The following is a 15,598-nucleotide window of genomic DNA, read 5'->3' as shown; positions in this document are numbered from 1 at the left end:
TCCAACCCCTTAAGAATTTTGTAAGTTTCTTTAAGATCCCCCCTCAATCTTCCAAATTCTAGCGAGTACAAGCCGCGTCTGTCCAGTCTTTCTTCATATGAAAGTCCTGACATCCCAGGAATCAGTCTGGTGAACCTTCTCTGTACTCCCTTTATGGCAAGAATGTCTTTCCTCAGATTAGGAGACCAAAACTGTACGCAATACTCCAGGTGTGGTCTCACTAACCCCCTTTACAACTGCAGTAGAACCTCCCTGCTCCTATACTGAAATAGGAGGGATCATGACAGAAGCCTCCTCGTGGCGATCCCCGGAACCGACGACACGATGCACTCTGTGACGCGTCGGGCGACCAGTTAACCATATATACACACCGTCTGACACACCAGTGGATGAATCCTTGTTAGACTAATCAACTGAAGGTTACGACTTATGAAGGTTACGATGTGATGCAAATAGTTGAATGTGCAGCATAGAGAGTGCAGCACAGAAACAAGCCCTTTGACCCACCAAGTCCATGCTAACCCTTTTGGTACCTGATCTCTTTTTATCTTCCTGATATTTCCAATACCTACCCCTAAATGTTACTCTTTAACGACACACGGAGTAATGTATGGTGGCCTGTGAACCAAATAACTGCCATGACTTACCTTTGTGGGTGGAATATCTGAATATCATATTATTTCCACATGTTGATTGGTTAGGGCGGGCGGCACGATGGGGCAGTGATAGAGTTGCTGCCTTAAAGTGCCAGAGCCCCGGGTCCGATCCTGACTAAGGGTGCTGTTTGTAGGGAGTTTGTACGTTCTCCCCATGACCAGTGTGGGTTTTCTCCAAGATGTCCAGTTTCCTCCCACACTCCAAAGGCGTTCAGGTTTGTTGGTTAATAGGCTTGAAATAAATGTAAATTGTCCTTCGTGTGTAGGATAGTGTTAATGTGCTGGATTTGTGCCGACTCTTGTGCCGAAGGGCCTGTTTCCACTCTGTATCTCTAAACTAAAATAATCTAAGTAAGCTTGACATTTAGAATCATATACAACATATAAACAGGCCCTTCAGCCCAGCTTATCTATGCTGGCCAAGATGCCCCAAATATCCTTGACCCACCTACCTACGTTTTAGCTTAATTTAATTTAATATTAATGTGACGCGTACTGTTTTGCAGTGAAAATGTTTCTTGTGTGCTATCCAGTCAGTGAAAAGACTACAAGACTACATTGAAGAATGTAGGTGAACAGAGGGATCTGGAATAACTGTGCAGAGTTCAAGAATGTAGGTGAACAGAGGGATCTGGGAATAACTGTGCACAGTTCCCTGAAAGTGGAATCTCATGTAGATAGGGTGGTAAAGAAAGCTTTTGGTGTGCTGGCCTTTATAAATCAGTGTACTGGCCTTTATAAATCAGAGCATTGAGTATAGAAGTTGGGATGTAATGTTAAAATTGTACAAGGCATTGGTGAGGCCAATTCTGGAGTATGGTGTACAATTTTGGTCGCCTAATTATAGGAAGGATGTCAACAAAATAGAGAGAGTACAGAGGAGATTTACTAGAATGTTGCCTGGGTTTCAGCAACTAAGTTACAGAGAAAGGTTGAACAAGTTAGGGCTTTATTCTTTGGAGCGCAGAAGGTTAAGGGGGGACTTGATAGAGGTCTTTAAAATGATGAGAGGGATAGACAGAGTTGATGTGGAAAAGCTTTTCCCACTGAGTAGGGAAGAATCAAACAAGGGGACATGACTTGAGAATTAAGGGACTGAAGTTTAGGGGTAACATGAGGGGGAACTTCTTTACTCAGAGAATGGTGGCTGTGTGGAATGAGCTTCCAGTGAAGGTGGTGGAGGCAGGTTAGTTTTTGTCATTTAAAAATAAATTGGATAGTTATATGGACGGGAAGGGAATGGAAGGTTATGGTCTGAACGCAGGTGTATGGGACTAGGGGAGAATATGTGTTCGACACGGACTAGAAGGGTCGAGATGGCCTGTTTCCGTGCTGTAATTGTTATATGGTTATTGCAATGAAGCCTTTCACAATCGATAGATAGAGGGTAAAGGGTGTCGTGTTTAGTGCAATGTAAATCTGATTGGTGTTTTGCCGATTTCCCTCCAAACCTTTCATATCCATAGAAATTTCGATTACTAGACAATAATTGTATTTTATTTGTGTCTAGGGCCTCACACACTGATCTATTACTACACCCTGAACCACAGGAGTACTCATCTAGAAGAATATAGTTTTGTGGGTGTTCTGGACGGTTGTGAGATACAGTATTATGACAACAACATGGACATTACAGTCCCAAGACAGAAATGGATGGCGGCTGCATTTGACCGGAAGTACTGGGTAACAGATACGTTCACCGAAACCGGTTTCCATGGAATCATCAAAGGGCAAGTGGATGAATGGATGCGGAGGCAGAACGAAACAGCAAGTTAGTTCATTCATTTCAATAAATTTGGATAGTGATCAATGTAAATAAAACAAATCTCAAAGAAATACCTCGCTGTGGCAGAGATCCAGGTTTGATCCTGATCTCGAGCAAGTTTACACATTCTCCCTGTGACCACACATATTTCCTCCAGGTGCTCCAGTTTTGTCCTATATCTTGTAAACGTGCAGGTTTGTACGTTAATTGGGCTCTGTAAATTACTCTCGTTGTAGTGCGGAGCTTGGGTGAGAATGTGGATAACATACTGTAGATGCGTAGGAATGAACTGCAGATGCTGGTTTACAGCAAAGATAGACACAAAATGCTGGAGTAACTCAGCGGGACAGGCAGCATCTCTGGATAGAAGGTATAGTTTTGGGTCGAGACCCTTCCTCAGACAGAGTTTCTTCCCTGTCTGAGGAAGGCTCTTGACTGGAAACATCACCCATACCTTCTATCCAGAGATGCTGCCTGTTCCACTGAGTGACTTCAGAATTATGAATTGATGATCGATGGTCGGCATGGACTCTTCGGGCCTAATGGCCCGTTTCCATGCTGTGTCCAACCTAATTAATAACTGCAAATGCTGGAAATGTGAAATAAAAAACAAAATGTCAGTGGAGGAGGGGAGGGGAGAGAGGAGATAAGAGGGGAGGGGGGTGTGGTGTGAGGGGAGGGGAGGTGGTGGAGGAGGATAGATAGTGTGGGGGAGGGGATGGGGGAGGGGATGGTGGGAGGTGGAAGAACAAAGGAGCACCTGGTGTGTGTGATTCTTTATAACTTTGTTGGTGCCCTTTATGTGAAGATTCTTTGCAGAGTCAAAGTACTTTATATGAATGCGCGACGTATAAGGAATAAAGTGGATGAGCTTGAGGCTCAGTTAGAAACTGCCAAGTATGATGTTGTGGGGAGTCATGGCTGCACGAGGGCCAGGGCTGGGAACTGAATATTCAAGGATATACCTCCTATTGGTGTGGTAAATTGGATTAGTAAGTATGCAGATGATACCAAGATTTGTGTTGTGGATAATGAAGAGGATTTCCGAAGTCTACAGAGTTATTTAGGCCACTCTTTCAACTGGCATAAATCTCTCTGTAGACTTTGAAACTCTACTTCATTACCCGCAACCCCACCTATCTTAGTATCATCTGCATACTTACTAATCCAATTTACTACACCATCATCCAGATCATTGATGTACATGACAAACAACAGTGGACCCAACACAGATCCCTGTGGCACCCCACTCGTCACTGGCCTCCAACCTGACAAACAACCATCCACCATTACTCTCTGGCATCTCCCATTCAGCCACTGTTGAATCCATCTTGCTACTCCACCATTAATACCCAACCATTGAACCTTCTTAACCAACCTTCCATGAGGAACCTTGTCAAAGGCCTTACTGAAGTCCATATACATAACATCCACTGCTTTACCCTCATCAATTTCCCGAGTAACATCTTCAAAAAATTCAAGAAGATTAGTCAAACATGACCTTCCAGGCACAAATCCATGTTGACTGTTCCTAATCAGACCCTGTTTATCCAGATGCTTATATATATTATCTCTAAGTATTCTTTCCATTAATTTGCCCACCACTGACGTCAAACTAACAGGTCTATAATTGCTAGGTTTACTCTTAGACCCCTTTTTAAACAATGGAACAACATGCGCAGTACGCCAATCCCCCGGCACTATTCCCGTTTCTAATGACACTTGAAATATTTCTGCCATAGCCCCTGCTATTTCTACATTAACTTCCCTCAATGTCCTAGGGAATATCCTGTCCGGACCTGGGGACTTATCCACTTTTATATTTTTCAAAAGTGTCAGGAGGACACAAAGAATATTCCTGATATAGTAGTGGCCAGAGGATCTGGGGTGACAGAGGAACTGAAGGAAATCCACATTGGGCAGGAAATGGTGTTGGATCGACTGATGGGACTGAAGGCTGATAAATCCCAAGGGGCTAATGGTCTGCATCCCAGGATACTTAAGGAAGTGGCTCTAGAAATCATGGATGCATTGTTGATTATTTTTGACTCGGGATCAGTTCCTGTGGATTGGAGGGTAGCTAATGTTATCCCACTTTTTATGAAAGGCGGGCGAGAGAAAACAGGGAATTATAGACCCGTTAGCCTGACGTCGGTGGTGGGGAGGAGTCAATTATAAAAGATGAGATAACCGCACATTTAGATAGCAGTAACAGGATCGGTCCGAGTCAGCATGAATTTACGAAGGGGAAATCATGCTTGATTAATCTTTGGGAAGTTAGGGCTTTATTCTTTGGAGCGCAGAAGGTTAAGGGGGGACTTGATAGAGGTTTTTTAAATGATGAGAGGGTTAGACAGAGTTGACGTGGAAAAACTTTTCCCACTGAGAGTAGGGAAGATTCAAACAAGGGGACATGACATGAGAATTAAGGCACTGAAGTTTAGGGGTAACATGAGGGGGAACTTCTTTACTCAGAGAGTGGTAGCTGTGTGGAATGAGCTTCCAGTGAAGGTGGTGGAGGCAGGTTCGTTTTTATCATTTAAAAATAAATTGGATAGTTATATGGATGGGAAGGGAATGGAGGGTTATGGTCTGAGCGCAGGTATATGGGACTAGGGGAAATTATGTGTTCGGCACGGACTAGAAGGGTCGAGGTGGCCTGTTTCCGTGCTGTAATTGTTATATGGTTTATATGTTATATGGTTAACTAAGAAAATGGACAAGGGCGAGCTAGTGGATGTAGTGTACCTGGACTTTCAGAAAGCATTTGATAAGGTACCTGGAGCTGTGAGTTACCCAAATCTGCAACGTTCCATCTCACTTCCAGAGAAGGATTCTGGTGGAAGCCTCTGATTGGTGGAAGAGGACCAGAGGAAGCAGCTGATTGGCTTTATCCCAGGTAAGGCTTTATTGTATCCAGGATAAGGGGGAGAATGAGGGCCGGGGCAGTTTACTGTTCCGGATGTCAGATGTGGGAGGTCATGGAATCTGAGTGCCCTCCAGACGTCCACATCTGCGCAAGGTGCGTCGAGATGGGGCTCCTAAGAGACCGTGTCAGGAACCTGGAGCAGCAACTCGATGACCTCTGTCTGCTCAGGGAGAGCGAGGAGGTTATAGAAAGGAGTTACAGGGAGGTGGTCACTCCAAGACCACGGGAGACAGAAAACTGGGTCACAGTTAGGAAGGGCAATGGGCAGAGGCAGGGACTGGTGAGTACCCCGGTGGCTGTACACCTTGAAAATATCTTCTGGATCATTGGGACCTCTTTTGGGGAAGGTGCGACCTGTACAGAAAAGACAGGTTGCACTTGAACTCGAGAGGGACCAATATCCTGGTGGGGAGATTTGCAAAGGGAGACATTAAACTAGTATGGTTGGGGGGAGGGACTCGAATTGGGAAAGCTAGCAGTCAGTGTGTAATGGGGCAGAGAATGGTAACACTCTGACCCAAAATGTAGGGGAGAGATCAGAAAAAGAAAATAATCAGAGAACAAGAGATGGTGCGTTTCTTAAATGTGTATATTTTAATGCTAGGAGCATAGTAAGAAAGGTGGATGAACTTAGAGCCTGGATTGACACCTGGAAGTATGATGTTGTGGCGATCAGTGAAACATGGTTGCAGGAGGGCTGTGATTGGAAACTAAATATTCCAGGATTTTGTTGCTTCAGGTGTGAAAGAATTGGAGGGGCAAGAGGTGGAGGTGTTGCATTACTTATCAGGGAAGATATTACAGCAGTGCTTTGGCAGGATAGATTAGAGGGCTCGTCTAGGGAGGCTATTTGGGTGGAACTGAGAAATGGGAAAGGGGTAGAAACACTTATAGGGGTGTATTATAGACCGCCAAATGAGGAGCGAGAATTGGAAGAGCAAATATGTAAGGAGATTGCAGATATTAGTAGTAAGCACAAGGTAGTGATTGTGGGAGATTTCAATTTTCCACACATAGACTGGGAAACACATTCTGTAAATGGGCTGGATGGGTTGGAGTTTGTAAAATGTGTGCAGGATAGTTTTTTGCAGCAATACAAAGAAGTACCTACTAGAGAAGGGGCAGTGCTGGACCTCCTGTTAGGAAATGAGACGGGTCAGGTGGCGGAGGTATGCGTTGGGGAACAGTTCGGCTCCAGTGATCACAATATCGTTAGTTTCAATATAATTATGGATAGGGTCAGAACTGAACCTAGGGTTGAGATTTTTGATTGGAGAAAGGCTAACTTTGATGAGATGCGAAAGGATTTAAAAGGAGTGAATTGGGACAGTTTGTTTTATGGGAAAGATGTGGAGGACATTTAAAGGTGAAATTTTAAGAGTACAGAATCTTTATGTCCCTGTTCGGTTGAAAGGAAATAGTAAAAATTGGAAAGAGCCATGGTTTTCAAGGGAAATTGGACACTTGGTTCGGAAAAAGAGAGAGACCTACAATAATTATAGGCAGCATGGAGTAAATGAGGTGCTTGAGGAGTATAAAGAATGTAAAAAGAATCTCAAGAAAGAAATAGGAAAAGCTAAAAGAAGATATGAGGTTGCTTTGGCAAGTAAGGTGAAAGTAAATCGAAAGGGTTTCTACAGCTATATTAATAGCAAAAGGATAACGAGGGATAAAATTGGTCCATTAGAGAGTCAGAGTGGTGCAGAGTCAAAAGAGATGGGGGAGATATTGAACAATTTCTTTTCTTCGGTATTCACCAAGGAGAAGGATATTGAATTATGTGAGGTAAGGGAAACAAGTAGAGTAGCTATGGAAACTATGAGGATCAAAGAAGAGGAAGTACTGACACTTTTGAGAAATATAAAAGTGGATAAGTCTCCAGGTCCGGACAGGATATTCCCTAGGACATTGTGGGAAGTTAGTGTAGAAATAGCAGGGGCTATGACAGAAATATTTCAAATGTCATTAGAAACGGGATAGTGCCGGAGGATTGGCGTACTGCGCATGTTGTTCCATTGTTTAAAAAGGGGTCTAAGAGTAAACCTAGCAATTATAGACCTGTTAGTTTGACGTCAGTGGTGGGCAAATTAATGGAAAGGATACTTAGAGATAATATATAATAAACAGGGTCTGATTAGGAACAGTCAACATGGATTTGTGCCTAGAAGATCATGTTTGACTAATCTTCTTGAATTTTTTTAAAAGGTTACTCGGGAAATTGATGAGGGTAAAGCAGTGGATGTTGTATATATGGACTTCAGTAAGGCCTTTGACAAGGTTCCTCGCGGAAGGTTGGTTAAGAAGGTTCAATGGTTGGGGATTAATGGAGGAGTAGCAAGATGGATTCAACAGTGGCTGAATGGGAGATGCCAGAGAGTAATGGTGGATGGTTGTTTGTCAGGTTGGAGGCCAGTGACTAGTGGGGTGCCACAGGGATCTGTGTTGGGTCCACTGCTGTTTGTCATGTACATCAATGATCTGGATGATGGTGTGGTAAATTGGATTAATAAGTATGCAGATGACACTAAGATAGGAGGGGTTGTGGATAATGAAGTAGATTTTCAAAGTCTACAGAGAGATTTATGCCAGTTGGAAGAGTGGGCTGAAAGATGGCAGATGGAGTTTAATGCTGATAAGTGTGAGGTGCTACATCTTGGCAGGACAAATCAAAATAGGACGTACATGGTAAATGGTAGGGAATTGAAGAATGCAGTTGAACAGAGGGATCTGGGAATAACTGTGCACAGTTCCCTGAAAGTGGAATCTCATGTAGATAGGGTGGTAAAGAAAGCCTTTGGTGTGCTGCCCTTTATAAATCAGAGCATTGAGTATAGAAGTTGGGATGTAATGTTAAAATTGTACAAGGCATTGGTGAGGCCAATTTTGGAGTATGGTGTACAATTTTGGTCACCTAGTTATAGGAAAGATGTCAACAAAATAGAGAGAGTACAGAGGAGATTTACTAGAATGTTGCCTGGGTTTCAGCAACTAAGTTACAGAGAAAGGTTGAACAAGTTAGGGCTTTATTCTTTGAAGCGCAGAAGGTTGAGGGGGGACTTGATAGAGGTCTTTAAAATGATGAGAGGGATAGACAGAGTTGACGTGGATAAGCTTTTCCCATTGAGAGTAGGGAAGATTCAAACAAGGGGACATGACTTGAGAATTAAGGGACAGAAATTTAGGGGTAACATGAGGGGGAACTTCTTTACTCAGAGAGTGGTCGCTGTGTGGAATGAGCTTCCAGTGAAGGTGGTGAAGGCAGGTTCGTTTTTATAATTTAAAAATAAATTGGATAGTTATATGGACGGGAAAGGTATGGAGGGTTATGGTCTGAAGGTAGGTGTATGGGACTAGTGGAGAATACGTTTTCGGCACGGACTAGAAGGGTCGAGATGGCCTGTTTCCGTGCTGTAATTGTTAAATGGTTATTATATGGTCCCACATAGGAGATTAGTGGGCAAAATTAGGGCACATGGTATTGGAGGTAGAGTGCTGACATGGATAGGCAAGCGGTTGGCAGACAGGAAACAAAGAGTAGGGATTAACGGGTCCCTTTCAGAATGGCAGGCAGTGACTAGTGGGGTACAGCAAGGCTCGGTGCTGGGACCGCAGCTATTTACAATATACATCAATGATTTGGATGAAGGGATTCAAGGGAAGGGAAGAGTGGGCTGAAAGATGGCAGATGGAGTTTAATGCTGATAAGTGTGAGGTGCTACATCTTGGCAGGACAAATCAAATGGTGGTGGTGGTGGAGTGGTGGCTGTGTGGAATGAGCTTCCAGTGAAGGTGGTGAAGGCAGGTTCGTTTTTATCATTTAAAAATAAATTGGATAGTTATATGGATGGGAAAGGTATGGAGGGTTATGGTCTGAGCGCAGGTATATGGGACTAGGGGAAATTATGTGTTCGGCACGGACTAGAAGGGTCGAGATGGCCTGTTTCCGTGCTGTAATTGTTATATGGTTATATGGTTAAAGTAACATTAGCAAAGTTGCAGATGACACAAATCTGGGTGGCAATGTGTACTGTGAGGAGGATGCTATGAGAATGCAGGGTGACTTGGACAGGTTAGGGGTGTGGGCAGATGCATGGCATATGAAGTTTAATGCGGATAAATGTGAGGTTATGCACTTTGGTAACAAAAACAGGAAGGCAGTTTATTATCTAAATGGCGTCAAGATGGGAAAAGGGGAAGTACAACGGGATCTGGGGGTCCTTGTACATTAGTCTATGAAAGTAAGCATGCATGAACAGCAGGCAGTGAAGAAAGTGAATGGCCATTATAACAAGAGGAGTCGATAATAGGAGCAAATAGATCCCAAGTGAGACCACACCTGGAGTATTGTGTGCAGTTTTGGTCCCCTAATTTGAGGAAGGACATTCTTGCTATTGAGGGAGTGCAGCATAGGTTTACAAGGTTATTTCCTGGGATGGCGGGACTGTCATATGCTGAGGGAATGGAGCAGCTGGGCTTGTGCACTCTGGAGTTTAGAAGGATGAGAGGGCATCTCATTGAAACATATAAGGTTGTTAAGGGTTTGGACAAGCTTGAGGCAGGAAACATGATCCCGATGTTGGGGGAGTCCAAAACCAGGGGCCACCGTTTAAGAATAAGGAGTAAGCCGTTTAGAAGGGAGACAAGGAAACACTTTTTCTCACAGAGAGTGGTGAGTCTGTGGAATTCTCTTGCTCAGAGGGCAGTGGAGGCAGGTTCTCTGGATGCTTTGAAGAGAGAGCTAGACAGGGCTCTTAAAAATAGCAGAGTCGGGGGGATATGGGGAGAAGGCAGGAACGGGGTACTGATTGGGGACGATCAGCCATGATCACATTGAATGGCGGTGCTGGCTCGAAGGGCCGAATGGCCTACTCCTGCACCTGTTGTCTATTGTCATGCCTTGGGTATTCATTATGACCACTGATTCATGATTAATTATTTTTTAAAACATTGCTTTTTGTTACCTCTTTGGTTACACATTATACAAATTATATTTAATCTTTAACCCTGGGACAGGTTAAGGTGTGTACAATACCTCAAAATATTATGCGCTGTGCATAATTTCTATCAATTTTCCATGCAATATTTATTATTATATTTTCTTGCAATATTTATTATTATTTTCAAATTACATGTGAATTAATGTGAATGACATTGATGGGATTATCGTCAGATTCATTGAACCATGTTTATCGAATCATATTGCCTTCAAAAATAAGATTTTTTTATTTGCATTAATCATGGTGCCCATATTATCTGCAACATTGTTATGTTTATGAGATTTATGAGCATATTGCCGGGGCTCCAGGGTGTGAACAAGAGGGAGAGATTGGGCAAGCCAGGGCTTTATTCCATGGAGCACAGGAGGCTAAGGGTGATCATATAGGGGTGTTTTAAAATCATGAGGGGAATTGATAGTGTATGCACCGAGCCTTTTACCGGGAGAAGGGGAATAAATTACCAGAGGACATGGGTTTATTGTGAGAGGGGGAAGATTTAATTGGAACTTGGGGAGCAATCTTTGAGCTCAGAGAGTGGTCAGCATATGGAATGACCTTCCAGATAATGCAGTTGGGCAGGTACAATAACAATATTTAAAAGACACTGCATGGGAAAGGTTTCAGTGATACAGTTTCTACCCATTGCAGGGTAAATGGGACTAGCTTAGATGGGGTATCCAGGGCTGCCAACTCTCACGCTTTGAGTGTGAGACTCACACCCTCAAGCAAACTCTCACGCCCTCACACTGATCAGATATTTCTCACACTCAGCGGTGAGAAATTTTGTGATCAACGAAAATTTCAAAACTCGGATAAACTGCAGGGTCCGCGGGTGTTGGAGATCCGGGGCTGCGGGAGGGATGGGAGCAGAACCAGTGGCGGGAACAGATGCGGGGAGCCGGGACTGTCGAGTGCTTGCGGCGCTGACGAGTCGCTCACTGCAGCTCTGGCCATGGAGCACTCTGGACAGTGCAAGTCACGGGCCGTCGGAAGCTCCCAGGGGGTGGTGGAGAGTGGGAGGGGGTAATGAGACAGGGAGGGGGGGGGGGGTGAGAGGGGGGGGGGGGGGGGGGGGGGGGGGGGGGGGGGGGGGGGGGGGGGGGGGGGGGAGGAGAGGGGGGGAGAGAGAGATAGGGGGAGAGAGGGGGGGGGGGGGGGGGGAGAGGGAGAGAGGGGAAAAAAAGAGAGAGAGAGAGAGGGAGAGAGAGAGAGAGAGAGAGAGAGAGAGAGAGAGAGAGAGAGAGAGAGAAAGAGAGAGAGAGAGAGAGAGAGAGAGAGAGAGAGAGAGAGAGAGAGATGAGAGAGAGAGAGGGGGAAGAGAGAGGTGAGAGGAGAGACAGAGAGAGAGGGGAGATTGTGTAGAGAGGGAGAGATAGAGAGGGAGAAAGAGAGAGAGAGAGAGAAGAGGGGGAGAGAGAAGAAAGAGAGGGGGGGAGAGAGAGGGGGGAGTGAGTTAGGGGAAAGAGGGGAGAGAGAGTTAGGGGAAAGAGAGGGGAGAGAGAGTTGGGGGGAGGAGAAGGGAGAGAGGGGACGAGAGAGAGGGGGAGAGTGAGAGGAGAGAGGGACGAGAGAGGAGGAGAGTGAGGTGGGAGGGAGATAGAGAGAAGAGAGCGAGGGGGGAGAGAGAGAGTGGGGAGAGAGTGGGGGGAGAGAGAGGGGGGAGAGAGAATAGAGGGGGAAGGGGAGAGGGGTGAGACAGGGGAGAGAGGGGAGGGGGAGGGGTGAGAGAGAGGGGGAGAGAGAAGGGGACGAGGGAGAGGGAGATAGAGAGGCAGGGCTGCCAACTCCCATGCATTGAGCGTGAGAATCACGCATTTCACCAAATTCTCACGGTGATCACAAATTTCTCTCGCTCTGTTGTGAGAAATTCTGTGATCAACGAAAATGTCAAAACTCATATCAACTGCATGGGTCGCAGGTGTTGAACGCAGAAGCAGCGGCGGGGACAGATGCGGACGGGTAGCGGGGGCTGGCGAGTGTTTGCCGGCTGGCGAGTTGCTCATTGCAGCTCCGGCCATGGAGCAGCCTCAGTGCAAGAGTCCTGGGCCGTCGGAGGCGGCGAAGCGTTGCGCTGCTGCCGTGAGAGTCTCTGTGCCGAATTCACCCAGGTGACCGGCATGGATCAGGCTGGGGCTCGGTGCATCCTGGAGGACAACCAGTGGCTGCTGGAAGTAAGTACCAAGCACTGGATAGATACAGTGGAAGATAGTGGACTTCAAATTGGGGTGGTTGGTGAAAGCATCCTGCTTGCCTGCTAGATTTTCACTTACTGTAACTGCAGGAAAAATGTTCCCGATGTTGTGGGCGTTCAGAACCATGGGTCACAGTTAAAGAATAAGAATAGGACTGAGATGAGAACAAACTTTCTTCACGCAGAGAGTTGTGAATCTGCGGAATTCTCTGCCACAAGGCAGTGCAGGCCAATTGACACGTGTGGACCCTTTGTGTGGATAAAGTTACCCCTTAAAAAGTTACCTCTTAAAAATACCTCATACAAAAAACATTGAAATCATACTTCTACAGTGCACTAAAACATGATTATAATACATCAAATTTCAAAAAGTTCCTACCCTGGGAGGGGGGACAACCTTCTTCCACACCCTCTCCCCACTCAGTTGCTCCACTCCCTCACTGGGTACCCCCAAGGCCAGTGATCAGTGATTGCACAGCCTCCCCCCTTTCAAAAATGCTCCAATACAATTTAAAGCATATACATTGCATTCAAGTGTAAGTTAAAAGACTCGCTACAGTATGCACCATATTGCACAATTTTAAGCTGAAAAATAAAAATGTTCCATACCAATGGGAGGGGGACCATTAATGACAACATTATTACTTAGTATTCAGCTATCAATGTTTGTGATGTTTCTTATTGGAATTAATAAGGACCGTTGGTGAGCAGTGGAGGAGGGTCAGGGCGGTGAGTATATAAATCGGGCGCGGGGCTTGTTTTCACAGAGGCCCAGGACCGTTGGTGAACAGTGGAGGAGGGTCAGGGCGGTGAGTATATAAATCGGGCGCGGGGCTTGTTTTCACAGAGGCCCAGGACCGTTGGTGAACAGTGGAGGAGGGTCAGGGCTTACCAAAATCCGTAACGTTCCACACTCCATAGTGAGGGTTCTGGTGGAAGCCGCTGATTGGTGGAAGCAGACTAGAGGAAGCAGCTGATTGGGTGCAACCTCAGGTTAGCATTTGTGCTTTCTGGTTAAAGGGGCAGTGCTTTAGTTAAGGTACAGTGGGTTAAAGGTGCAGTTCTTTAGTAAAGGTACAGTGAGCCAAGGGTACAGTGGGCTAAAGGTACAGTGCTTTTTGTTTATATAATAAAGGTGCAGTTTAAAGGTCACGAGGGAGCAGCTGTTGTGAGTCAGATACCTGCTGATTTCTCCCAGCAGTTTCTATTGTGTTATACTGGTATCAGATCCAGGGTAAGGCGGGAGAATGACAGTCAGAGCAGTATACTGTTCTGGATGTCAGATGTGGGAGGTCATGGTGTCGGATGGCCTTCCAGACGTCCACATCTGCACCAGGTGCAGCGAGATGGGGCTCCTAAGGGACCGTATTAGGATCCTGGAGCAGCAGCTCGATGACCTCGCTCTGATCAGGGAGAGTGAGGAGGTCATAGAGGGGAGTTATAGAGAGGTGGTCACACCAAAACCACGGGAGAGAGACATGTGGGTCACGTTAAGGAAGGGCAAGGGGCAGAGGCAGGAACGAGTGAGTACTCCAATGTCGGTACACCTCGCAAATAAGTACTCCTGTTTGAGTACAGATGGGGGTGACAGCCTACCCGGGGGTAGTGACAGCGGACGGGCCTCCAGCACAGAGACCGGCCCTGTTGCTCCAAAAGCTAGGGAAAAAAAGAGGGCCATAGTAATTGGGGACTCTATTGTTAGGGGGTCGGATAGGCGATTCTGTGGACGCAGTCGGGAGACCAGGATGGTGGTCTGCCTCCCTGGTGCCAAGGTCTCGGACGTGACTCAACGCATCCAAGATATCCTTAAATCAGAGGGAGAGGAGCCTGAGGTCGTGGTACATATAGGTACCAATGACATAGGAAAAAAAAGGGAAGAGGTCCTGAAGGGAGGATTTAGGGAGTTGGGAGGAGAGTTAAAAAAAAGGACCAAAAAGGTAACCATATCAGGATTACTGCCTGTGCCACGCGACAGTGAGAGTAGGAATGGAGCGAGGTGGAGGATAAATGCGTGGCTGAAAGACTGGTGCAGAGGGCAGGGATTCAAGTTCCTGGATCATTGGGACTTCTTTTGGGGAAGGTGGGACCTGTACAGCAAGGATGGGTTGCACTTGAACCCGAGGGGGACCAATATCCTAGCGGGGAAATTTGCAAAGGCAGCTGGGGAGACTTTAAACTAGAATGGTTGGGGCGAGGGACTCAAATAGCGAAAGGTAGTAGACAGAATGGGAGGCAGGAAGCAGAAATGGGAAGCACTCGGACACAAGAGGAGAAAGAAAAAAAAGGAAATAAACAGAGAATAAGAGACGGGGGTTTTCTTAAATGTGCATATTTTAATGCTAGGAGCATTGTAAGAAAGGTTGATGAGCTTAGAGTCTGGATAGACACCTGGAAGTATGATGTTGTGGCGATCAGTGAAACGTGGTTGCAGGAGGGCTGTGATTGGAAACTAAATATTCCAGGATTTCGCTGCTTCAGGTGTGATAGAATTGGAGGGGCAAGAGGTGGAGGTGTTGCATTGCTAGTCAGGGAAGATATTACAGCAGTGCTTTGGCAGGATAGATTGGAGGGCTCATCTAGGGAGGCTATTTGGGTGGAATTGAGAAGTGGGAAAGGTGCAGCAACTCTTATAGGGGTGTATTATAGACCGCCAAATGGGGAACGAGAATTGGAAGAGCAAATATGTAAGGAGATAGCAGATATTAGTAGTAAGCACAAGGTAGTGATTGTGGGAGATTTCAACTTTCCACACATAGACTGGGAAACACATTCTGTAAATGGGCTGGATGGGTTGGAGTTTGTAAAATGTGTGCAGGATAGTTTTTTGCAGCAATACATAGAGGTACCTACTAGAGGAGGGGCAGTGCTGGACCTCCTGTTAGGAAATGAGATGGGACAGGTGGCGGAGGTATGCGTTGGGGAGCACTTCGGGTCCAGTGATCACAATACCATTAGTTTCAAGATAATTATGGAGAGGGTCAGAACTGGACCTAGGGTTGAGATTTTTGATTGGAGAAAGGCTAACTTTGATGCGATGCGAGATGATTTAAAAGGAGTGAA

General features: G+C 45.8%; 1 protein-coding gene across 1 annotated transcript in view; it reads left to right on the top strand.

The window, feature by feature from the left end:
• The window catches only part of LOC129693670 (class I histocompatibility antigen, F10 alpha chain-like), a 55,217-nt gene that overhangs the window by 16,389 nt on the left and 23,230 nt on the right, over positions 1-15,598 (top strand). Inside the window, exon 2 of the mRNA XM_055630454.1 lies at positions 2,167-2,427. Coding sequence (XP_055486429.1) covers positions 2,167-2,427 — 261 coding nt within the window. The remainder of the gene's footprint in view (positions 1-2,166; positions 2,428-15,598) is intronic.

Source organism: Leucoraja erinacea, unplaced genomic scaffold (assembly GCF_028641065.1).
Source record: "Leucoraja erinacea ecotype New England unplaced genomic scaffold, Leri_hhj_1 Leri_384S, whole genome shotgun sequence".
In the NCBI taxonomy this organism is placed as follows: Eukaryota; Metazoa; Chordata; class Chondrichthyes; order Rajiformes; family Rajidae; genus Leucoraja; species Leucoraja erinaceus.
This window is presented reverse-complemented; position numbering and strand designations above follow the sequence as displayed.